This window comes from Durio zibethinus, chromosome 17, assembly GCF_047325235.1.
Source record: "Durio zibethinus cultivar Kanyao isolate XHJ-2024 chromosome 17, ASM4732523v1, whole genome shotgun sequence".
In the NCBI taxonomy this organism is placed as follows: domain Eukaryota; kingdom Viridiplantae; phylum Streptophyta; class Magnoliopsida; order Malvales; family Malvaceae; genus Durio; species Durio zibethinus.
The window spans coordinates 7,973,025-7,998,195 of NC_143178.1; the positions used below are offsets into that span (position 1 = coordinate 7,973,025).

Genomic DNA, 25,171 nt, shown 5'->3' on the forward strand with positions numbered 1-25,171 from the left:
TTGGTGTTTATTCAGTAAAGAAAGTAATTTCGAAATATACAATTTTCATAATAAGTTATCAATGATTTAATCATTAAAATTATTTGTTTCAAGCTAAGTGATTTTGAACTCTAGTTCTATTTATGATTTTTCTTGGTATTATTTAAATGAAAAAAAGTGATTTCGAAAATATACATTTTTCATTTGTGTACTTGTGTCTTAAATTGGCCTTAACAGAGAAGTAACCGTCTATTAGCTTCTTTACGGTGGCAGCTTGTATGGAGATGTTGAGCACTTTTGATATGTTGCAGGTTCATTTCATACTCTATTTTTGTTGTTCATATGCTTTTTTTTTTTTTTGGGTGATGGAATATTTGGTCTGACCTTATATTGAAAATTTTTTTCATATGCTACTCCAGATTCATGTATGTTTTAAGCTCTTGATATTGTTCGGACATTAGAATGTTGGAAAATAATTAGTTTTTTTTTTTATCAAATTTTTAAACTTTGGCTTCTATTATTTTAAATATTTTAATTAATTAACATTTACAAAAATAAACGAGAATCTGCTTGTATTGATCTCTTTCATGTGTTTTAGGAGTCTGGTTTGTTTTTGTCGTACATAGTTAGAGTTAGTTATAAGAAATATATGATTCTTTTAGAGGACAAAAGTTGGTACGTTACATCAAAAAGTAAAGCTTCTGGTCCACGATCTGTGACTTCTTTGAAAAGAAATTTTCATTTAAATGTATTTAAAAATTGATGATAAGGTTTAATCTTCTTTGGGTAATAAATGGTTAGTATAACTTACAAACTTGGAACTGCGAGTCTAGAGGCGATGAATTTGCCACCCATATGATTTTCGAGAAGTAAAAAAAGAGGGAAAAAGAATGTCAATCAAGTGGCTGAAAATACTCATCAAGCAAATATTTGTTTTGGCAATTGACAACAATTGGCTATGTGGCCAGAAACCATACATAACAATCATCCACTTGAAGCTCAAAGATGTGACTAACCTTAAACAAAAGGCTTACCTAATCAGGTAATCAGGCAGAGGACATCCTCCAATATCACTCTTTGTAAAGGCGAACTGGTCCTTGAGTATTCATTTCATTTGCCTATTTGCTCAAGCTTCACATTATTCCCTCGCACCAAAATGGCTCAGGTGATTTTCTCTTTGTTCTATATTATTCTACTACTGGTAATGTTTATTTTCATGTTGATGTTCTTTTTTTTTCCCTCATTTCTGTCTTCTGTTAGCTGTTCTAGCAGAAGGTGGTCCTCAAAGTTCTAACCATGACTGATGACAAGACCAAGCAAAAAGCAATAGAAGCTGCTGCAGACATTTTTGGTATTTTACCATACAACCTGCTAACATTATTAAGATTTGTCAGCTTAATCTTTATCAAAATTAAGATCTAGAATGTCTTTTGAGTCATGATTAATGGGGTGTTCCTTTTTTTTTCCTTTAACTTTTTAGTCTAATAATAAAAGCTTCTGGATCCTTGCTTACCCTTTTATACATGTGTCACAAATCAAAGCAATTAGAGCAGATGATATGACAAATTTTACTACTTTTCTCCTTTTGTTGCAAGTTTGTTTATGTTAAAATAATGGCTGCCAGGAGTTGATTCAATCGCGGCGGATCTAAAGGATCAGAATCTGACAGTGATAGGACAGATGGATGCAGTGGCAATAGTGAAGAAATTGAAGAAAGTAGGCAAAGTGGACATACTGTCAGTTGGACCTGCTAAAGAAGAAAAGAAAGAGGAGAATAATGAGGAGAAAGAAGAGAAGAAAGAGGAAAATGAAGAAGAAAAGAAGGAAGATAATAAATAAAAATTAAACAAAGAACCCGTCCTCTCAGCAAATAATGCTTACTTCTCCTTTTACGTTTTTTTTCAGAAATAAGGTTTTGAGAATTGCAGTGGTATAATTTCTGCAACTCTCTGTCTGCTAAAAAAAAAAGTTAATTCAAGCACAATCAAGGAGCTATGTGAAAGGGTTTTTGGTTTACGAAAGTGTTATGAGCAAAAATAAAATGGATCATGTGGGCTGGAATACAGTCCATTTATTTTGGCTGTTAACCGTTTCTGTTGAGAGTGAGCAAGATAGTTATTGTATGGGAATTGATAACTGGGTGAATATGATTGTTATATAAATTATACGGACAGTTTGTACAAATCAGTGAAGGAATTACAACAATTTCTTCAATCTAAAAAAAATTCTCTTCTCTTCTCTATTCTTTTCTCTCTCTTTCTCTTCCTTGTCTTTTATTCTTCATTCATAAGACTGCTTCAAAGAGTTCGCATGCAGAGTATAGTTAGATGTTGATTGTCAGGTAATGTAATTTTTAGCTTCCCAGCAAAAGTTATTTTTATGCAGATTGGATTATGAGAGAATCGCCGGTTTTGTCTTAGTCAACAAATTGAAATTACAAAGAAATAAGTTTGGCTTTCATTAAAAAAAAAAAAAAAAACGTAAGTTTGGGTCACCAGTTTCCTTCCTCTTGTAAAAGCCCAGTCAGGTGGATTGATGAAGATTCAGATGAAACTTTTTGATGCAAGCTATTGCTATCCACTTGATCTCATATACCAATAGGAAGTACGTAGCATCGACATTCGGCAGATATTCAAGTTTTCCACACGAGACAAAAAAACAAAAAAAAAACCTGCAATGTCTCACTGCTATATGTGTAAGTGATGAACCTGGTTTCAAAACCATAACCCCGCTGAGTTTTGAATACTTGGGGATGAAGGATTCTGCTCAATATGTTCCCAATCCTGTAAAGTAACATACAACCTCCACAGCAAAACAATGATATGCCTTGGTTACAGGAGAAATTGCCACATCGAAAATTCAAACTAAGCTACATATTTTAGCATGAACATGTCTTATTATTGTTGTCAGTGCCACTGTCAGACGTCAGCAGGGTGAAAAACTGAAAAAGAATAAAAAGAATGACCATCTAACAGGAGACCAAGAATATACAAGACTGATCCTTGTAAAAGCTAGCAATTTGAACCTTTGAGCAGGTTCCTTGTAAAAGCTTATCAAGTCCCTGGACTGGAAGTCAACTACAAAAAGGTATCTTCAATCTTCTTCTCTTAAGTGAAAGCCTGGGACTACATGAGGATAGAGCAGTGAACTTGAGGAGGGCCAAATGTCGTAATTGTAGATGCTTGCAGAAAGGCATCAAACGCTTAATGTAATCTAAAGAAAGGGAAACAAAGTAAAAAACACTTAACTGTGGTGGAAGCCCGAAGGCCCTCGTTTGTGTTCAACCTAACCACGTAATTCTCCTCCCTTGTCGCAATACCTAAAGCTAAAAACTAAAAACTTATTCAAATGAGACGTTCTACATTCTAATGAAGGATGGTGATGAATTACCATCGCAAAATTGAAACCAATAACTTCAACTAGGGATCAATGGCATGTTAAACATAACCCCACAAAGACAATCACTAACACTAGCTGCAGATGCCATTCTGTCTTCTGTCAGGTCATTTAAGATTTTCACCTTCCTAGGTTGCACTAAATCTGACACAAGCAAAATTGGAATTCAGCAAGAATGTCATCAAGGACAGCAGCTTTGTAAGCCTAGAGACACTGCACAGGTTACAAATGGAATGAAAATCAGACAAGAAAATGGAATTATAGGAACCGCAGAGGCTAGAAGTCTTCAGTGATGCATGGAATAATTGATACCTGCATGACAAGAAAATTAAAAAGCACAATTATAATTTTATCACCCTCTTTCCAGAGCCAATGGAAACAACATTCTCGAATAACATCCTTTCTTCCTTTTCTGTCTCTGATAATTTCTAGAAAAATTAAGAGGCTAAGGTGCTTGACTATGAACAACATGATAATTAGTGCAATTGTACGTGTCTACATTTGACTAAGATACAGCACCTGATAAGAGTGGGGCAAATAAGAGTAAAGCAGAAACATTCAGTTATATCTTCTGAAAGCGCCAGCCTAATGAAGAGGAAGCCATAATTTACAAAGAAAGAACTTTGAAACTGTATAACTTCAATGCATTAGTGTTTATTGATAGAAATCAAATCTTACAATTAATGAATCAATTCACGTTCCTCAGTTGGGACTTGAAGGTCTCAAGATCAGTAAACTGAAATGTCATTGCAACTCTCCCAGAAAAGTCGACCTCCACAATGATACCACCATTATCACCTTTTAGTGTGACAACTGCCCAGCTCACCGCCAATGGCAATACCATCACCAATCCACTTTCCCTTGACTCTTGGGAAGTCAAAATGCGGCTTTTCTCCTGTTAGGAGAGAGTATATATTTTTAGGGGAAAGAGAGTACATCGGTCTTTTGTTACTTTTTAGTGAAAAAGAGAAGCCAAGATAGGCGCAAATATTGGCAGCATATAGGAGAATTTTGACTTTTTAGTGAAAGTAAAAAACTGAAAATTTCAACTCTCAATCAAGATCCTAGATTCTCACAATTTCCAGTCCAGTAAATTAGAATTGAATATGAAGTCAACTACCTTAACTATTCATTCCATAAGGGACTTTTAAGAAAAATTGATAGCACATTGAAGCCAACTGAACAGATGGGAAAAGTTAATCTCATTGATTAAGAAGGGAAAAGATGAATTAATTTGGCTTTCTATTGAGTTTCATTGTTTCAACCAAATTGAATAACAAAAAAATGCGAAAGGAAAGAAGAATGTGCATACTTTATCCTTTTCACTCCCTTGACATCTATTACAGGCAGCAGGTTCGTGGTGCTGACATTGCTGAAACAATGAATATACTGGCAATTAAGTTACTTTAAACAATATTTATATCGCACAATCTACTATTTACCGTCTTCCAAATCTCTTGATCTTTAAGACAAGATGAACATATTGTCCCTTTTCCACCATGTTTTTTTATTACTTCATGAGCTTCAGAAAGCCTCCTGGCGTCCTGCAAATGACTCACTAGGGTACTGTACAAAACAAAATTTGGGTCACCTCCTCTAGCTTCCAATTCCTTAAGTATGGAGCATGCCTCCTCAAACTTTCCTGCCATACAACAACCACAAACCATCGAATTGTATGTATTGTCCCCTGGCAATCATCTCATCAAGCATTTCTTGAACTTTCTCAGGCTCTCGAGCCACAATAAATCCCGTAATGATTACAGTGTAGCAAACCACATCAGGCATGCATCTATTCTTTATCATTTGATCGAAAAAGAACTTGCAAGCGTCCCAGTTTCCAGCACAACTCAGGCCATCTATCAAAGTTCTGAAATGATAAACACCTGGGTGTAATCCCACTTCTTTCATGTGTATGCAGAATGGCATTGTATGAATGCTTAAACAGCTTATAACTGAATGTCTTTGACTTGATGAACCCCTCCAGAACTTTCCTAGCTAAGTCGGCATATCAAAATGTTAAATGTCCTTGCAGTAGCATGGAAGCCATTCTTTATCATTTCATCTACTAGTCTCCACATTGCCTTGTATGCCTCGCACTACGGAAATATCTTCATTATCAAATGATATGAGTTTGCCGTGTGCCTATAAGTTTCTTGCTGACCAGACCACACGAAAAATTTGTGCCCTAGTTTTGCACACCTGGCCTTACTCGCATAATTTATGTTCTTCAAAATTCCCTTAAGAACTTCTCTCACGAGAAACCCTGAGACCCTCATCTGCATTTCACTAACTTTTGCATCAAATCCTGGCCCATCTTGTTGTATTCTCCTAGCATCATCCCTTCCACTCTCGAAAAATCCTTGCCTCGTTGGAAAATGTCCCTCAGAGCTGCTTTCATACCCCCCAAAATTATTGGGAATTCCATAAAAAACAGAGTCAAAACTGGAACCCTTCCGAACCCTTCCACATTCTCTTCAAGTGTTCCTCCGAATAATTGAACTCACTATCTATTTTATCACTATCAAAAGTACCATCACACAATTTTCTCCATAAAAATAACGAGATTTATAAACATTCCTTGTAATAAATCGAGCTATAGAGTTCATTTTTTCATACCAATTCAGCATTGGGATTTGGGTCATTCCTATATCAATCTTTACATTACCCAACAAATCCAAGAAACGCACAAGCAGATTGAGATATCCAAACACCGAAAGCTCGGAAAACGTTGTGCTCTCGAGTTGAGAAATACCCATTCAGCTGAAAATGTTCCATGACAGCGGTCTATTGGGACTGGAAACGTGCAGTGGACAGATACACTTTGCCGTGAAAAATAACAACAAGGTCGACAGGGAATGGAAGTGCATATCTCTCTCTCTCTCTCTCTCTCTCTCTCTATATATATATAGAGTGTAGGATAAACATAATATAATGATTTAACATAAAAAAATATAAAAAAAAAACATGGTTCATAATTAATTTAATATTATTTTTTCGTTTTTTAAATTTTAAATTAAAAAATGTGATAAAAAAATATTATCGGAATTTTTAAATATTTAATATTATTATAAAAACGTATTGAGTAAAATGTCTAAAAAATATAAAGAGAATAATAAAATATTATAAACACAAGAATAATATAATATTTTTATTTCAAATATATTTTTTCACCCAAAAGCATCTTTTCAAGAATTTCTAGTTTGTATTTGAAAACATACTTTTAATTTGAAATTTTTGTTGTTGCTGTTTAGTTGGATTAGAAGTATTTTTTTAATGCAAAAAGTTATTTTTAATAGTATTGTTAAATTAAATATTAAATTTTAGTAAAAATTATATATAAATTTAAAAAATTTAAAATAAAAAATTTATATTTATTTATTAACATAAATTATAATAAAATAAATTTTGTATTATATATTTAACAACAAATAAATATAATATAAATACATAAATTATTAAATTACTTTTAATTACTTTTCTAAATTGTTAGTCCTTACTCATGTGTGGTGCAAAACTATACAAATAAATCTATTTTGTCACTTTTTTTTTTATAAAGAACTTAATTGTGTAGGGCACAATACAAAAAATTATAAATACATTCTCCAAAACCAGAACCGAAGCTAGGCCCAATTATAGCTCAGGACTAAATTTAATATTTTTTATATTTATATTATGTAAAATATTAATTATTTATGTATTTATTTTATATTTTATATAAAAATTATATGTCATAATTCTTACTAATATGAAAACATAAAATATATTTTTGATTTTATTAAATCTATATAAATTTTTTATAAAAATTTATATTTTAGTATTTTTATATTTTTTTATATTTTTATATCATATTATCATATCATTTTTTAGATAATCGACTATACTTATAACCCTAGAAGTAAGATATATTTTATCTTACCAAAAGGCCTAAGATGTCTTTGGCAAAATAATTTATAGTTTAAAAATAAAAAAAGTTTATATGTAATGCATTATCTATATATAAATCTTATACACGATTAATAAATTATATTATATTTCTCATTTATGGGTAAAAATTAACTTTTAAAATAAATATTTAAAAATTAATATTATTTAAATATTTATTTATTAATGAAGTAATATCATATTATTTATTTTATTAATAAGATAATATTATTTAATTTACTTATAATATTAAAATTATAGATATTAAAATTTAAATTGTAAAATATTATCTTTAAAATAATTAGAGATAGAGGTGAGAAAAATTTGAGAAAATAAAAAATTGATTTGAAATCGTAGTATTCTATTTGATTCAAATCAATTTTTTTATTTAATTTGAATTAAATTTAGATATTAAATATATATATTAGGTTTGAATCATATTTGAATTGAACAGTAAAAAATAAAAAATATGAATCAAATCAAATTATATATTTTTCATTAGTTTATAGATTTTTTAAATTTTTTTAAAAAATAATTATTTTATACCTAAATTTATTTAACTATTATTAAAAATTATATTAAAATAATATATAACAGATTTAAAATTAATAAATTAATAAAATTTGATTTGAATTTAAATCAAAATTTAAAAATTAATAAAAATTTTAAAATTATTGAATTAGTAAAATTTTATTTAAATTCAAATTAAATTTTAAAAATTTATAATTTTATATTATTAAAAAAAATCAAATCAAATTCGAATTGTCACTTCCTAACCATATACAAAAATGGTTAGAACGCGACTTAAAATTTTTATTTTGAAAAAAAAAAAAGAAGACAAAATTGAAAGGGTGAAATAAGAAAAAGAAGAAATAAGGGTGTAATTGATCAAAATTTAAATTAATATAGTATTAAACTCAAACTTAAGTTTGATTTAAAATTTGAGGTTTAAAATTAGATTCGAATTCGATTGAATTTTATTTTTTTAATTTAAACTCGATTAGAGATAAAAATTGAATTATTTAAATTCGTTCGATTAAGTTTCATTAATATTTAAAAAAAAGTTTAGTTCTTATATTCAACAAAATTTTGATTAGTTATGCTCGAACTTAAATTTGAATTTGAGATATTTTATTAATTAAATTAATAAAAATATATTTAAATATAAAAATTTGATTAAATTTGTGAATTATTTGAATTAAATATAAAAATATTCGAATTCGATTTGATTGATGAGTTTAATTATTTGAATTTAAATTTAATTTGATAATAATTATCTAAAATTTAAATTTTATTTAAATCGAATTTGGATAATTTATTAATACGAATGTATTTATACCTGACGAGCTAAAGAAGCAATCGTGCGCGCCATCCACGCAAGTGGCGAACCCTCCGGTTGGAAAAAAATCCAAATTTATGAGCGCCAATTTGAAATTTCATGTCCCAAAACAACTCTCACTTCACCTGAAACAAACTCATAGAAATCACCGACGATGCGCACTCGATTTATGAACACCGACTACGTCACCACCTCTCAATCTCCAACAGAAACTATAAACTTCCTCCATCTACCGCCTCCTCGCCTCCCTCCTTGGCATCTTTCTATCTTCAACGACGATCTTCTTCACTTTGATCCGTTCCTCAATGTCCCTCTGCAGACCGAGAGATTGCCGATCGACGCCACTCTCTCCAAGTTCTTGTCAGAAGCAATTCCTCAGTTCATCGATGTCGATTTCAGAGATTTCGAGGATACTCGATCTTCACGTGGAAATGTCGGCGCCATGTTCTCTGAGGTAAACTGGAGTTGGATTCTCTTTAGTTTTGGATGCAAACTTGATTTCAAATGAAAATTTAATGATTATGATGTTAAGTACGAAAATCACATGAATTGTTGTTGAATATTTATTTCGGTTTTGGATTTACAAAAAGTGACTCTACTTTATTTGTTATTTATTGATTTCCTGGGAGCGCTCTCTCTGTTGATCTATGACTTGTCAATGCGTAACAGTTCTTCAATAATGGAAATTACTGAGATCTATTTTCTTAGTAGTAACAATCTAGTTTCAATCATGCATGCATGTCTTTCATTTTACTCTACTTCAGAATGACCTATTCTGATGCCTGGTTCTGCACTCCATGATTTTACAAAAGGAAACCGTGAAAACGCACTTACAGTTAATTTATTCCTAAATATTTTAATAAAAAACTAAAACGAATATGAAAATTAACATCTCTTGAAAGATTATAAATGAAAAACTTAATGATTTCTAGTGATCTGGCAGCTTTTTGTCTACGGTCTTGGTATTGTTACCTCGAGATGATTTTCTTGATTTGCAGAAAGAAGCTATGGTTTGTAATGAGAAGGAAGCAGGGAGTCAGATAACTTTTGGATCTGAAGTTCTAGAGGTTAGATTTCCAAAAGCACTAAATAAACTTTCTCAGATGATGTTAACCTCGTTTCACTTTTATTTCCTTCTCTTTAGGATCTTCCATAAAGATTAATTCATGCCCCTGCAGAAGGATAATGCAACCAGAGCAGATGATAAGGATGTGCAGAGGTTTGAGGTCATCCTATTTGAAACACCAGCGCTGGATACATTCTTGGTATAATAAAATGTCCATTAGATATATGAAAATTGATTCAGTAAAGCACCAGTTTGAAAATTTTGTACTTACATATACATATATTTATATATATTATATTTCTTTGCAGGATAATACTTACTTTTCCGAGAAAGAGATTGAGACATTCTGCACAATTCCAGAGGTTGATAATAATCAGGTAAATAGTAATTTATCTTATAATTTTTTTAAGTCTTGTATGATATGTTATAATTGGTCTTTCCAGTCTTCCTCCAAATTCCTTAGAATCAGCCTTAATCTTTGGGTGAATTGTACTAAATATTACAGTTTATTTCCTTTAAATTTGCCTAAATTACATCTATTCTGATATGGTGATAAAGTTTAACGGTTACCTTAATGTTTTAGAGAGGTTTTAGATATTTACCTTAACATGCAAAAGTACAGAGAGGTTGGTCTTAATTTGCTTAGTATACTGAGGGATTTAGTAGTTTCTCCGGATGTCCCGTAACCTTCTTAATTTGTTCACTTGTTTCTGGAATGCAGCTTTAGTCATATCTTGTTTGAGACTTGGATGCAAGTTATATATTTATTTTGATCAAAGAAAGAAAAGTAAACTAATGCTGTTCAAGTATCTAGAAAGATGCTTCATTATATTCAGTTTATTCTGTTCAAAAAGAAAAGCCTAGCTTGATAGCCATAATCTGCAGTGTTTTAAAGGAGAAATATAAATGTAACTGTTTTGTGGAGTTTTAATGATCCTTAAAATTCTTAGAATAATTTGCTGTCTCTTTTTAACTGGATCTTTCTTCAGGATGAGATAGAACCTATAGTGCAGTATTCTAAAATGATTCAAGAATCAGTTTATTCTGTTGAAGACGTTGCTTCAGATAACAACATGGAGCAAAACAATTATATGCTGGAAGAGGATAGTTCTTTTGGGGATCAAGTGCTTTTACAGCATAGCACCTTTCCTATTTTAGAGGTGGATGAGATAAGTCTGGGTATTATGACAAGTCAATCTATGGATTATGTACTTCCTTCTGTTTTTGAATCTATTGAATCCCAGCTGTGGACTCAAGAAAATAATGTGCTTATTGACAGCAAGGAGCTCTTGGGCTCTGTTGGGTATGATATCTTATTGTTTCTTTCTGATCACTGTTTGTCAAAACAGTTTCCCGAACCTGAGCTGTCATTCCCAGAGATGTTCCTGGATGTGAACCTTATATGCATGGTGGAAACTCCTCAAGTTGATTGGAACTCTGAATTTTATATGGCTAAACATGATGCTGATTATTTTTTGCCCATGAACCTGGTTCTTTTTGAGGAATTCCAGAATTTTTACGTGGACTCATCTCAAAATTTTGAAGTGTTTCTGAACAGACAAATGACTCATGAACCAGAAGCATGCAACCAGATGTTCAGGGAAGACATGAATTTAAAGAGTTTCAATGAATTGGTTGTTAGTCATGAACTTGTGCTGGTAGATGAAACATTCAAATCTTTGCCTGTACCTGTACTCTCTGATTATAGAAGGAAGAATTTAACATGCACTGGTGTTGAGGAATTACTGTCTGAGTTGAAGCCGCTGCTTCTATCTTCATCTGATGATATCTACTTGGACTGGTATATTTTGGAAGAAGATAAATGCAACAATAAAGTTTGTTCTTTCTTTCAGAATATGGTAGAGGAGATAGACTCTTATAAGATTGATTTTGATCGGGAAACTCTTGAGGATGGAAAGTTAGTGTCTAACTTCATTTTCTTAGATGATGATTTAAGTGGATCAGCCACTGAACATTATGAGGAAGCACTGAACGTCAGTTCTGATAGCACTCCTATGCTTAATGGTCATCTTATGGCTGTTGTTTCAGGTGATTTACAAGACAATGGATGTCCAAAACCAGGAAACTCAGAACGATTAGCAGAAAAAGATGCCAAGAGGGCTTCATTGCTATTCAAGTCTATGTCACAATTCAATGATCTTGATTTTTTCTTGAATCCCCAGAAACGTAACACTGGAGAAAATGCTGGCCCTGCAGCTCTGTCATTCAACCCAAATGTTACATTACCCAATGTTTCATCTGTTCATTCAGTTGAAGCACGTGCATCTGCTGATGTACAGTTGCAGCAGTGGGATATCACGGTTTACACTATAAAATTGACAGATGATATCGTAGCTCTGATTGATAATTTTGAAAAGAGCTTTCTAGCTATCTTGCAGAATGAGACAGAGCTAATCACATTTTTACCCGCAGATAACTTTGAATTACTTAGCCTTCCAAAGCACAAATTAATGGAATGTGTTAAGAAAAAAATGGCTCGAAGAACTATTTCTCACAAAGATGAAGACATTATGGCATTTGTTACATTGTGTGCAATTAAGCAAATGGCTTGGTATATGTGTTTCTATGGCATCCAAGCAACTCACTTATATGTAGACAAGCTATGGCGAAGCCTTGGCTGCATGAAGTCAAGACTAAGTTTCCTCCATTCCTTGATTGAGGATGCATGTGGCAAGGTTGGCAAGGAAATAACCAGATCACATCCCTCACTCTGTGTTATACAGGGAATTTTACAGTCAAACACTGGTCCAAGTAGTTCAAAAGTGTTGATTTTGACAGAGCAAGTCTTCTGGTGGTCCTTGAAGAGTTTGTTGATGTCAATGGGTTTAACATGGAATGAATTATCAAGTGTCTGCACAAGTGCAAATCCATCAGATGCCGATAAGATGGTTTCTCAGCTGAATTCAGGTTGTTGGTTCGTATCTCAGGAGTAAGTTCCAAACCAACAATATCTAATTATATAACTCACTTTTTTGTTCTATACTATTTGAAATCTTTTTTTTATTTGCTCTGTCAAAAGGTCAACTGAATAACATTGTTACTACAGGATATAGGAAATAAAAACAAACATTTCGATTTTTACATTTATGTAAATCATGGATTGGCTTGAGATAGCAAGGTGTTCTTTACACTGTTATTGATGAACTTCTTGGAACTTGAATCCGGAGAAATTATACATGTTTCTAACCTCATTGGCATATTAGTTCTACCTTAATCTGGTTGTGTACTTACGAATTCAATGACCTATCCCTATATCTCTACATATACAGTACGTATCGCAGCTATTGACTGTTAAAGGATAGATGATTTGAATGGACCACATGACCATATATATTCTGCACATTTATGAAAAAATATTCTTAAATAAAATTTTCATGCCACATCTAGAACCTAATACAAGATGTTAAACTCATTTCTGTGAATTTGGGAATTATTGTTAGAATTCAACAAATTTTAGCATAGATGTTAAATCATGAAGATTAATTGCTTTATTTCTTGTAACAAAGGCATGTGGGATATTTTTTCAAATATTTATCCGACTTCTAGCCTCCTTCGCACAATTACTTGTTAGAGTTTGAGTTTTCTTACATTTTAGAATTTCTAACCAAAAGATTGAGAATGCAACACATTGCATGTTATGAAAACATAAAGATGAAAATCTGAACTCTGAAGTGGGTGACCTGATCTTCTTAAACTTTAGTCTGCTTGTTGTGTGGAGTAATGAAGCTATATGTGATATTCTCTTTCTTTCTCCTCAAGGCATGTTTCTTCATCTTTTCCATTCAACAAGTTCAACCTTATTGTGGAATATGGAGGCTTGTGTGGCTCATCTAGGGTATCTTCTTTTTCCCCCAAGTCAGTTGGTTTGACTCATCTTCACTTTTTGAAGATTGAACTGGATGGCTCTAGTGCTTCCAAAGCACTCTGTGAAGGCATCGATATGCCTCAGGCTACAAAGAAGTTGATGGTAAGTCTCTTCTTTCTTACTAGAGTTTACGGAAAGTTAATCTATTCATTGATGGTATCTATACTTTATGTGCTTGTAGGCAGTTAACTTCAGTTGCCACGATTCCTGTAATTTCAGTTTCATTCAAAGACTTGCATACCATCATGTGTAACAAAATTTGAATATAAATTATAGAACAGAAGACAAATTTAATCATACCATTAAGAGTGTTCTGTTGGGCCTCAGCTCAAGTAATGAAGGGTATTATGAGTTCAGAAGATGTTGTAATTGCCTATCAACCAGTGAAAACATCAATTCAGTGCCAAAGTTGAAATATGCAATTGGGATGAACGGAAGGAACAAAATACCTCATGTAACAGATATAGAATGCCCCCCTTGAAATTTAGGCGTGTTGCTTGTGTCAGTAAAGTTGAGAAAATTTCTTTAGGACGAGTTCGGAGTCTATAGCTGATTTTACTTTGTGATTTTCTTGCTGTTTGCTACAATATAGGTGATTGAATTGTGATAAATTGGTGTTTAATCATTGAAATTAATATCCTTTTCAGTCCTTAAGAATGGAAACAATTCCAAAATTTGACTGCTTGATAAAGGATAGGTTCTAATTATTGGGGCAAAAATATTTTCTTATTGGAATGAGCTGACTCTCTAAAATGTTGTGAACTCTTAATATAACTGTTTTCTATCAGTAATCATAGTGGTAATCATTGTGGTAATCACACACATGCTGCTGACACTACCCATGTTTTAGGAAGGAGAGTTTGATTCAATCTTGGCTCTAGATGATAATTTGAATTATGAGAAGTTGGAGGACCTCCTGAACTTTATTCCAATTGAAGACAAGTATAATAAGAGATCTGTCAAAAGTGTGGATAAAGTAGAAGTTCAATGTAGGCCTCTGCCAGTTGCAGTGGAAACCAAACTAACTCAGCAGAGAATGGTTGACACAGTAATTGTTGTGAACACGCAAAATTTTGATAAGGAAATGATTGTATCCAGAAGAAGTACATATCAAAAAATTCTTGCAAAGGAGAAAGAAGGAGCTCAAGTAGTGGAAAGGGATTCAAATCTGCCTGTGGATGTCATAATTAGTTCTGCAATTTGCCTAGTATGGTATGACTGCAGAAACATTGGACAAAAAGCTGCCACTTTAGATGAAGCATCTTCATGCTTACCATCGTGCATTGAGTATATTGCAACTAATCTTTTGACCTTGCTGAGTTTTACTTTCAGTGGCTGTTTCCTGGTAATTTCCACACCTTAAATCTGTCTTACACTTTGACTTTCATATCTTAACTAGCTAGACAATAGAAGTAATTAAGTTTCAAGAAGACAAATGTCATGTATTATTTGGAGTTCTTTGGGATGCTCAGAACCAGAAAAATCTAGGTTTATGCTTTAACTACCTTTCTGTTGATTTCATTAATATGGTTGGAGTATGTGTATTTTACCTCTAGTGAAACATTTTTTATTTGCTTCTATTCACTACTTGTCTTGCCTGTATATCAGAGATTTTAAAAGTAACAATGAACTATAAAAACAACTTTAAAGTAAAAATTTCAAACTGGATTTAAAGTAACCTGGTGTTGCTTATTTGCATCCGTAGCCATCTTTTGCTGGCTTCGTCAGACTCAGCTGATTAGGAGTTGTTATAGGTGATGTTCTTGCTTGTTCACTAGAAGTATGAAATTTCTTATACCCTAGGTTGAAAATTAAAACAAACCTTAAGGCAGACATTTTTCATTGTACCGTGCAAGATGAGACATAGTACTGTAGAAAAGATGGAAATTCTGAACTACTTTTATTAAAAAATTAAAATTACTGCTGTTGTTTTTTTTTTTAAAGTAAAATTATTATTGATGTAATTTGAATTGCAATAAATTGTATATACTTTTTCTTCCAGGTATTTGAGGGAGAAATTGGCTTCCTTTCTACTGTAATGGAATCCTCAGCTGGACTCTATGCAGCAGCAGCAAGCTTGGGAATTGATTTCCAGCTTTTTTGTTCTTATTCATATGAGTTAACTGATGAAATTATAATAAACTGCATTGACTATGCTGCTAAGAAGACCAGGGGCCTATATCCAAAGATGCCTGATTCAGAAACTCTGGCGGAGTCATTCCTCACAAAATTTCCTTCAATTAATCCTTTGACAGCTCATGCTATACTCTCTTCAGGAGGAATGCTCATTGAGTTCCTTGAGTGGTCACATGAACGCAGGATCCATGCAGTCCAAAACTATTGTGTACCTGATGAAAGTGTTTTTCTTTTCAGTGCTTTGTGCAAGTATGGTGAGCGGGAGGATTCAAAATCTGTAATGACAGATTGCTCTTCTGTATCTTCTGGTCCTGACTCTGACAAGTGTCATCATATTGTTGGTTCTAAAGGAAAACAAAGACAAAGCATAACTAGCCCTCATAAAATCAGCATAAGAATGGACGAGTTTATGAATTTTGAGCCTTTGAATAAATGCGCAGATGACTTCCTGAATCCTTCTGGACTGTCAAAGCCACATGATTCGTGGATTTCCAAAGGTTCTGAGATGTTCCAGGATTACAAAAAGCACAGTTCATCATTGAAAGCTATATTTGATCAAAAACAAGAATTTGATTTTCCCACACTGTTGAGCCCTCAAATTCCTAAGCAATATGATTCTCACATCTCTGAAGGTCCTAAGATGTTAAATGAAGCAAAAAAGCCCAAACTCAGTGTACCCTTAAAAGATAATATGTGGGATTACAATCAGGGAGAAAATATGGCCATGCTGAACACTTTGGAGTGGCAAAACATCAATAACTTTGAGAACCAGCACAAAGACCTTGTGTGTGAAGTTATTGACCTCACTGACAGTCCAATGTCAGGTGAGGGTTTCTCTTCCTTTGGTAACTCTACTATTCCTTTCTCTTTGGTGCCAGAGATTGAAAAAGATTCTATAAGAAAGTCTAAAATTGCCAGAAGATTGTCATTTGGTAAAGGCAGTGACACTGTTTTCCCATATGTTTCTGAGATCAACACTAGTTCAGATATATTGAGTTTTGTAAAATATCCTAGACAAAGTTTCCAAGGAACTAATGATAATCCAGATACATGTTATAAGGATAAGTTGCCTCCCAGTGACCAAGAAAACCTCATATGGGATGTTTTAGCTCAGAGATCTGCAGCTTGCAAAGGCTCGCTACTAAAAAATTATGTCTTAAATCCCAGAGCAACACCACTCTCAAAGGCCATTCTTTCAGCCCATCCACAATCAGGTTCACCTTGGACGATAGAATTTCTTAACAGAATCAAGGAGAAGAGCAGATTACATCGGCAGAATCCTCCTGATGCATCTGCTTCACCCTTTGAGATATCCGGAAATATAGCAAAAGTTCCTAAGAGAAGAAGTCCGTCAATTCTTGAATTTTTCAAATACCAAGGAGGTAGCACTCCTAGGAAATTACTAGAACAAAGGAGGAAGAAAAGATGTCCTCAATCATCCATCCTATCTAAGAATGAAAAGACTTCATCCTACCATATGCAAACATACACACCCATTGATAAGAGAGCAAGGCAGGTTTGTATAAACTACCTTGGTATCATATTTGACGTGTAATACAGACACAAATTCATGTCTGCAATTGAAATTTTGCTATTTTCTCCTCTAGACTCTATCTTTTGCAATGAATGACAGTGGAAGTCAAACTAAGCTGGTTTGGAGTGACGGAAGTGCTCATGGTTTGAGCAAAAAGCTTCGCAATCAATAATTGGGATGGAAACAAGAGGGGTGCAATGTGTATGGGTGTAGAACCATTTGTGGAATTAGTAGGTTGTTTCTTGAATATAGTGCTCAGCAGCGGTCTCTTTTTCTAGTCAGAAATAGCAATACAAAGATTTACTAAGTCTTATTTACATTTACTTGTTTTATGCAGATCACCCTTTAAACATGTCATCAACTTGGTGCAGTTTCCATGATTTTTGCAAGAATGTATCCAGATGGGTTCAATCAGTAAGCTCCAACACCATAGTCCTCATGCTATAAATATTTGATTTGGCCGGAAATATTGAACTGACTAGCCCACAGGCTGTTAGGCATTTATAAGAAAGCTTATCATGCAGCTTCATGCTTGAAAGTCAAAATGAATCAATCTTTGAACTAAAATTTTTATTGGGGCATGCACTGCTAGCAGCTGTGTATTAGAATATGCCTGCCTGCATTTGTGGTGCTTAAAGTATCTATTGATTTTAACACCTTTAATTGATGTCAAGCGTGATGTGTTCAGGCTTGCTCAGTGTAGTTGGGGTGTTTCTTTTATTGTTATAATTTTATTTTTGTGATAATAATATTATATTCACCCTAAGAAACAGAAAAGCCCCATCTTGTGAAATCAGTCGTTTGCTTGCAAAAGAAGTGCCAGGACTGTGGACCAAGACAGGCTTGATTTGTTAGTTCTTCTTCCTCAAACTTAATTATAGATTTTAATTTATTGAGCAAAATGAAGGAGGCAGTGGATTGGTTCCTATGTATCTATTTGGTCTGTAGGTATCTAAACATTTAAAGCCACAAAATCCAGATTTGCTGCTTGAGCTTTTGGCCTAATTGGTTGAATCTAATTTTTCAGTGTTCCTAACAGGAGAGATGAGCACCAAAGAAAGGAGGAATGCTGTTTCGCTAGCTCAAATGAAAAGGATTACTTAATTGAACTTTGATGTAAGTATCACACATGGATTTTCTGTTTAGAGGATCAGTTGCTTCACCTGCTTAGTGTTATTTGTCCAACATACTACATCTCTGAACATACTAGTTGTTCTTGGCATTCTTAAGGTTTCGTGCCATCATCACAAGTTGCTGTCTTTCACCTTCCACTTCTGCAAATTTGAGGCTTATTTCTGAATATCTTTGTTCCATGTCTTTAAGCTCATGCTCCATAGATTTATTCCTTTCCTTAAGATGTTCCACTTCACTTAGCAAATTGGCATGAGTAGCACCATTGCTGGTATCAGAAGTAGGAAAACAGAAATGATAAGATGATTAGCTCCATCTATAGTAAAGATATTGCTTAATAATAAGCTGTAATTCTTCAGAACAAAAAAATTGACATTGATGTTCACCTTATTGAATGCTAATACTTTTCAACTGGTACTGCTCCTGTTGAGAAAGCCGTGCCCTCTGTAGTGCTCATAGAATGGAGCATGTTGTCTCGTGACTTTCCGCTTTCTTCAGATTTGGTGACATTTGCAGAAAAGACTCCAGAAGATATGCTTTCCTGTATTTTGGACATCAGTAATCTTGAGACTAGAGTAACACTCTAGAATCTAAATGGATGGAACGGAAGCATATCTATCAATAAGGATGAAACTGAGATATAAGTGCCCTTCATTAAAACTTCTTAGTCTTGGAGGTCTAGAAATAAAGGAACTTCTACAAAATTAATTCATTGATATAGTTTTGAAGAGGCAACATTGTTTATGACTTTATTTCTTATGCATTATTATTGTTCAATAAGAAGGTATTGCTAATCACTGAAATACTGTTTCTATGATTGTTTGGACCTAAATGTTGCCTCATGAACTGTGTCTAGACTAAAATATTTCTGTCTAGTTGTGTGACAAATCACAAAACTATATTAGTCAATGCTTTTTTTATAATTGTAATCCACAAACCTTTTGACAATGGTCTGCAGAAAAACGACAAATTTTGAGTTGTTCCATTCTGCTCTCAAGCTCTTCAATCATGTTGCTGAGATTTCTGAGTTGTTCCATTCTGCTCTCGAGCTCTTCAATCATGCTGCTGAGATTTCTTTCTCTCTCTGGAGCTGAATTAGCTGATATTTTCAATGCAGCTTCCTTGAGGCTTATCTGTTCCTACCAAAAATTGTGAAATTATTAATCTTTGATATTTGATGAATGAGAGCAAAAAATTTGTTATATCAGCTTGGTGGTTTGGATTTTATGAGAACATAGAATGTTAACATATCATGACTGGATAAAGGAGATTATGTAGCAATGTGGTTTTTTTCCACCACTGATGTTTGTTAAATATAGCACATCTCACATTTCATATGTAATCTTTCCATGCATAACAGATACTGTTTTTAATTTCTAAGCGTTGTATTTGAACAACTACCTTAAGCAACCTTAATTTCTTCTGCAAACTAGTGATATCCTTGGACTCTTCAGGAGCTGAGGTAGAGTGGCTGCTCCTGGCAGTGATGTCCACTTGACTGCCATTACTTTTGAGCTCTTTCTGTATAGAGCTGATTTCTTCCTTCTTCTGCAGGTCATTCTTTAACTGAGAAACCTGTTTTCTCAGTTTTTCATTCTCCATTTCTTCTTGAATCAAGCTATGTTTTAAGTCACTATACTCCACTCCAATATTTTCCATTTCTGACTGCAAATTTCTGACCACCATCTCTATATTTTTTCCTTCAAAGACCTTGTACTAATTAATTGTTCCTGTGTCTTCTCTGCTTCCTTCTTTGCCGAAGCGATTTTTTTCTCCAATTCATCTATTTCTATAGTCCATCTTTGTATCAGCATCTCAGTTTTGTCACTTGATGTCTTAACATTTTTGGTTTCATCACTTTGTTTTCCATTTTCTTTTGCCTGATCCATAAATTGGCTTCTCTGCTCACTGAGCTTCTCAATCTCAGTTCTGGGCATTTGAAATTCTTTTGAGAAAGCCTCCTGCATTTTCTTCTCTTGCTTTTCTGCATATTCAAGTAGTGTGGTCTTATCATCAAGTTCCATTGACATTTGCTCTATTTGTTTTTTTTTTTTTGAGATCTAGTTGGTGTAAAAGGTCTTGTCGTTCAATTTCAGTCTGATCCTTAAGTAGCCTGAGCTTTTCATTGGCTTTCTGGAGCATTTCTTCCAGATTTCTTTTTTGCATGTGCAGTTCATTGGCTTCAGTGACTGCTTTCATGTTCATCTTTTCAATCTCATCAAACTTAGTGGCCATTTCAACAGATAGCCTTTTAAATTCCTCCTGAAGCCGCTCAGCAGTAACTGCATTTTTCCACCTTGTCTTTCTTAAGGCCTCCTCTGCATGGATTGCCCTCTGTTCCTGCTCTGTTTTGGCACATATCATGGCATTGAGGTCATCTTCAAACCCTTGTGTCCGAATCTCCAGCTTGTTCTTTAATTCTTTAACTTGACTTTCAAGTTTGTTGATGGCAATTAAAGATTCTAGTATTCTTCTGACTGCTGCTTGATTTTATCCTCTAGTCTATGCACTTGAGATTCAAGTTCATTTATAGTAGCTAAAGATTCTGAGAACTCATTTTGTGTCTTCATTGATTCTTTTTGCTGATTTTGTTTTAACTGGGAAGAGATACTGTCATTTTCCTGGTTCAGTTCTTCTATATGCATCTCTAACTCCTCTTTATGTTTCCCGTAAAACTCTAACTCTGCATTCATGTCTGTGCTTCATCATGAGTACTTCATTAGCATCATGTTGTTCCTTCTTGAATTCTTTCAGTGTATTCTGATCCTCAACCTCGTTCATTTGGCATTTAGAACTTGGCTGCACCTCTTCAATACTCATACTTGCTTCTATATCGCTGGAGAGGTGAGATATTTCTCTGTTCTTTTGCTCTAGTATTTCATTGAGGTCTCTTACTGCAAGAATCAGATTAGAATTTGAATCCTGTGTCATCTGCAGCTGCAAACAAAGATTGTTATTCAAGTCCTTTTCATGATTCAGCTCCCGCCTAATTTCTTCTAGCAGAACCTTTGACTCCTCTTTTTCAGCTTCTAGTTTGCTTTTAATTTCTGCCTCATCTGTATTTTTCTTTGACTTGAGTCATTCAAACTCTGTCTTCACTGCATCTCCTTCTTCTTTAAGGCTGATAATTTATCTTGACAGATCCTGTGTCCATTTGCCCTCTTTCAAAACCTGCTTCCTAAGAGATTGCAGCTCTAATTCTGATACTTCTACCTGGTTCAATAACATAGCATTTTCTCTTCTGAGTTTCTCAAAAGAATTTTCTGATCCCTCTTGCCATTCTCTTGGGATGTCTTCAGGGCTATTACCTGACTCAACTAGATTTCCATCTGAATTTGAATTGAGTGACCAATCTGTGTTTGTTCTCCGGTGCATGTGCTTTTTAGTCATGACAGCATCTGCTCCCCTCTGAGACATAGAATTCTGCCGTATAGATGGAAAGAAGCTGGCAGGGTCCTGACTGGTACTAGTCTTTTTCGGTTGTTCAGAACCAATATCCCAGCATGATGCTAATATAGCAGTAGAGCCACTGGATGCTTTAATGCTACCATCTTGTTCAGCATTCTGATATGTGGTCATATTCAAGTGCCCATCCTTTGAAAGAATCAAAACAATTTAATTGGAAAGTTGCATAAAACGGCCATCTATTCCTGCTAGTAAATTCAGGATGCTCTAATCAAATTATCATTGCCATAATAAACTATACAAAAACTTCTGTGAAATTTTGGTTGTTTTCATGTACACTGTAATTGTTGTCTTGTTTTTGTAGGCTTCCATCCAAGGAAATGGCCAAGCCTTCACTTTCTCCAAGATATCTGATATTAAAAGTTGGATTTCATATATGTAAATATAACAAGAAAAAGCTTAAGGAAAAAGAGTGGGAAGGCGAAGGAGAAAGGGACGAAAAATTAGAAGGCAATAGTGAATGACTAGAGATGGAGGCGTGTATCACCTCTGACCTGCTCCTCCCTCAATTTTGTGAATTGTCACCTGTGGATCACCATGAATTTTCACAACCAAATGACAGTGAAGCTACATTAGATTTTGAAATCAATAGAATTCAATGCTTGGGTCTCTTTCTTAGTGTAAGTGCACGCATTTTGATTTAGAAAGAGAGAACTAACATGTAGAATGGCACCAGAGTTAGCAAGCTTAAGGGGCAGAGAGACAGTAATTGGTTCAGTTTCTGCTGCAAAATCAGAAAAATCAATTGAAGCTTCATCGAGAAAACCTGCTTTTGATGATCCCTGCAACAAACCAGAGTAATTAGCTGCCAACAGTAGAAACTTAAACAATGGAGAAGAAAGGCTGAGGAATTCCCTACTATACATTACATACATTTGAAACAATGAAATGGCAAATCTTTTCACCCAGTTTCCCTGTTTTTGGCTCCCTGATGAGTTTCACAGTTTCATAGACAGGATTCTCCCACAAACAACTCCCATCCTGAACTGCGACTTTCTCTAGTCTCAGCGTCGGCTTTCCAACATCCTCCGGCACCAGTGCTATCGTTACCGCAGACTTTTTCAACCTTGGCACCTGAAAAATAAAGATGCAGATCAGGTGAGATCTTGAATCCTATTTCTTAATTCTTGATTACTGGCGCAGCTTATCTCAGTAGTTTGTCTAACTAGTACCTGAGTTGCCTGAAACTGCAACTGAAATAAAACTTTGATCTTTTTCTTGTCGCTCTTCCATGTCTTAAACATGTTTTAGTCGTATATATGATTCAGTTTCTCCATTGAATATTTGCTACAAATCCCATTCACTTCATTGGGATTCTGTCTAAAAACAATGCTACAGAACTAAAAAAAAGGGTAGTTTCTGCATAGCCGTGGAATGCATTAGTGTTGTGAAAGCAACGAGATGTTCCAGTCTGTTAAACCCCTTCAGTAACTTCAGAAATGCCAAGTAGAAGATGATTCAAAGTCAAACTAAAAATGTAGTGCAATACACCGTCAATGAAGAAGCTTCTTTGTAACATATCTAATCAAAACATCTACCACTATGCCAAGTAGTAAGTTTCGGAATTGGAAAGCTGTTTTCTTTTGATTGCAATAAGGCACGAGGTGCGAAACTTTAAACCAAACAGATGGCTGATGACCCTACACTTTTGGTTATTGTCATCATCAACTCAAAAACCGAATGCCTGTTTTTTCTAGGTTAAATTTATGATTCAACCCCGTCTCTGAGGATAGAGCCTCTTGTCCGTCTAAAATTTAAATTGTAGCTTCATTTCTCAGCAATATGTCAACAAAAGAATTCGAAGATGTAGAAAAAAAGATTATGCCCTCATATATATGTTGGTAAATTTTCATGCATGGGAGAACAATGAAAATAACGTAAATGGAAAAAAAAAAAACAAATGTTTAAATGTTCAAAAACAAATTGACCTAAAAAATTAATTTAGTTTTAAAGCATTAATAAAGAGATTGAAGGTATCAAATACCGTACAAAGCATAAGGCACTTGCAAATGCCAAAAAGAAAAAAAGTAATTATGGCACTATTGTCCGTTGCACCAAACCACCCCCACCCCCAAAAAAATTATTATGGCATTATTGCAACGGCCAAATGATTAAACCATGATTTGACCAAAATTATTAAGAGAAAGATTTTCAAAGTTTAGATGGTTTGGATATATGGGTTGCCTTGAAATTATTTCATGAGCCAGTGATGGCCCAAACCCCTTTTGTTTCGGCAAATCTGATCCATATTCAACAAGAGCCTCATTATTTTCCACCAGTGCCAAGATATACAAAGGCGTAACATTTATTTTTGGCTGGTCAAATTCCGGCCAAGTTGCCCCGTAAAAGTGTAGAAACACGTGGTAGCATGTGCTCTCTCTCTCTCTTACCCCATGCACAGTCCCATACTTTTCCTGTAACAATGGATCTAAATCATTACAAACTTATATCGTAAAGCTTTTGTATAAATAGCTATTTTGTAATAAGTGTCAATAAGCTATCTTGTAGCAAGTGTCATGGACCACTCTCGTACTGCCACCTTTGTGGAGTAACAACAAGCTTTTAATACCTTCACAAGCTATATTATGTCTGCTATAGAAATATTGGGAATGCCAGGAAATTTGATGTTAAATTCTTTGCTAATGGCACGGTTTTCACAAGGCAAAGTCTCACTCTTGAAAGTTGCTTTTTATGTCATCAGCAATTAATTCCTCGCCCTTGAATGGAGTTTGTTCGGGGTCTGCCTAGAACTTCTTGTGATGCTTCTTTTCTCTCTAATGCAAACACGTGCATGAGGTGATATCTCTTTTCGAAAGATAAAATCAAGAGAATATGTCTCCGGATCCTCACAGCAGTGGATAATATTTCATAACAGACTCAATTCAACAATCCTTGCATAAACGCACACCATATACTTGATAATATCTTTATATCTTAATCAATGGCTGCATTTGATCAATCTATCAATGAGACAATGGCTGATACTAAATCATTAACTTGATGTTATATTGCGAGTATGTCGTTATTTTCAGAATTTGAATCCTTCCTTCCCCTGTTTCCCATTTAGTTAAAACAGAAAGTGACTCTGTATATTACCCTTTCAAGTTTGATTTCTTTCTCATAAACTTGTACAAGTATCTCTTGGCAGTTTTTTCTTTTGTTTTTCCTGGTAAATAATATACCAACAAACTTCAGCATTTCTATTTAGCATCTGTTTGGCTGCAGGAGAAAATCATTGGAACACTAGAAAACAGCTATATCTTACATGTCAAAATAACCAACTCACATATATATCCCCTTGTAAACCTTTAACCTTTT

The 25,171-nt window shown here is 34.1% G+C and overlaps 2 protein-coding genes and 2 pseudogenes across 13 annotated transcripts; 2 read left to right on the top strand and 2 right to left on the bottom strand.

Annotated features, from left to right (window-relative positions):
• Positions 1 to 1,006: 1,006 nt before the first annotated feature.
• On the top strand, positions 1,007 to 2,221 carry LOC111288127 (heavy metal-associated isoprenylated plant protein 39-like). 2 transcript variants are annotated; one of them, XM_022878904.2, is made up of 3 exons: positions 1,007 to 1,144; positions 1,240 to 1,330; positions 1,604 to 2,066. In XM_022878904.2, the coding sequence occupies exons 2-3, from the start codon at positions 1,276 to 1,278 to the stop codon at positions 1,816 to 1,818; spliced, it is 270 nt and encodes an 89-aa protein (XP_022734639.2). In that variant the 5' UTR covers positions 1,007 to 1,144; positions 1,240 to 1,275; the 3' UTR covers positions 1,819 to 2,066. The 2 variants fall into 2 exon arrangements, with proteins under 2 accessions (XP_022734639.2, XP_022734632.2); XM_022878897.2 differs by having other exon boundaries at positions 1,010 to 1,144; positions 1,252 to 1,330; positions 1,604 to 2,221.
• Positions 2,222 to 4,135: 1,914 nt separating this feature from the next.
• On the bottom strand, positions 4,136 to 5,447 carry LOC111288141 (small ribosomal subunit protein mL103 (rPPR7)-like; annotated as a pseudogene). Its single transcript, XR_016329174.1, has 2 exons — positions 4,688 to 5,447; positions 4,136 to 4,270 (listed from the first exon to the last, which is right to left on the bottom strand). The product of XR_016329174.1 is annotated as a small ribosomal subunit protein mL103 (rPPR7)-like (transcript).
• A 3,201-nt stretch (positions 5,448 to 8,648) lies between these two features.
• SHOC1 (shortage in chiasmata 1) lies at positions 8,649 to 18,373 on the top strand. 9 transcript variants are annotated; one of them, XM_089746399.1, is made up of 11 exons: positions 8,649 to 9,089; positions 9,634 to 9,702; positions 9,814 to 9,900; positions 10,010 to 10,078; positions 10,691 to 12,651; positions 13,482 to 13,693; positions 14,445 to 14,932; positions 15,590 to 17,239; positions 17,331 to 17,491; positions 17,595 to 17,671; positions 18,285 to 18,373. In XM_089746399.1, the coding sequence occupies exons 1-9, from the start codon at positions 8,790 to 8,792 to the stop codon at positions 17,427 to 17,429; spliced, it is 4,935 nt and encodes a 1,644-aa protein (XP_089602525.1). In that variant the 5' UTR covers positions 8,649 to 8,789; the 3' UTR covers positions 17,430 to 17,491; positions 17,595 to 17,671; positions 18,285 to 18,373. The 9 variants fall into 9 exon arrangements, with proteins under 9 accessions (XP_089602525.1, XP_022724596.2, XP_089602522.1 ...); XM_022868861.2 differs by having other exon boundaries at positions 13,482 to 13,689; positions 14,438 to 14,932; XM_089746396.1 differs by having other exon boundaries at positions 13,482 to 13,689; positions 14,438 to 14,932; positions 18,297 to 18,373.
• A 25-nt stretch (positions 18,374 to 18,398) lies between these two features.
• LOC111274358 (uncharacterized) lies at positions 18,399 to 23,667 on the bottom strand (annotated as a pseudogene). Its single transcript, XR_016329175.1, has 9 exons — positions 23,026 to 23,667; positions 22,727 to 22,927; positions 22,513 to 22,635; positions 22,341 to 22,378; positions 22,101 to 22,203; positions 19,790 to 21,859; positions 19,327 to 19,527; positions 18,793 to 18,929; positions 18,399 to 18,656 (listed from the first exon to the last, which is right to left on the bottom strand). The product of XR_016329175.1 is annotated as an uncharacterized LOC111274358 (transcript).
• Between the last annotated feature and the right edge of the window lie 1,504 nt (positions 23,668 to 25,171).

Excerpts from the sequence above, each read along its gene's own strand:
- LOC111288127 (XM_022878897.2), top strand. Across the intron at positions 1,331-1,603 it reads AGCTGCTGCAGACATTTTTG|GAGTTGATTCAATCGCGGCG; the intron begins GTATTTTACCAT and ends AATGGCTGCCAG.
- SHOC1 (XM_022868861.2), top strand. The coding sequence starts at position 8,790 with ATGCGCACTCGATTTATGAACACCGACTACGTCACCACCTCTCAATCT. Across the intron at positions 9,090-9,633 it reads TCGGCGCCATGTTCTCTGAG|AAAGAAGCTATGGTTTGTAA; the intron begins GTAAACTGGAGT and ends CTTGATTTGCAG. Across the intron at positions 17,240-17,330 it reads TTGATAAGAGAGCAAGGCAG|ACTCTATCTTTTGCAATGAA; the intron begins GTTTGTATAAAC and ends TTTCTCCTCTAG.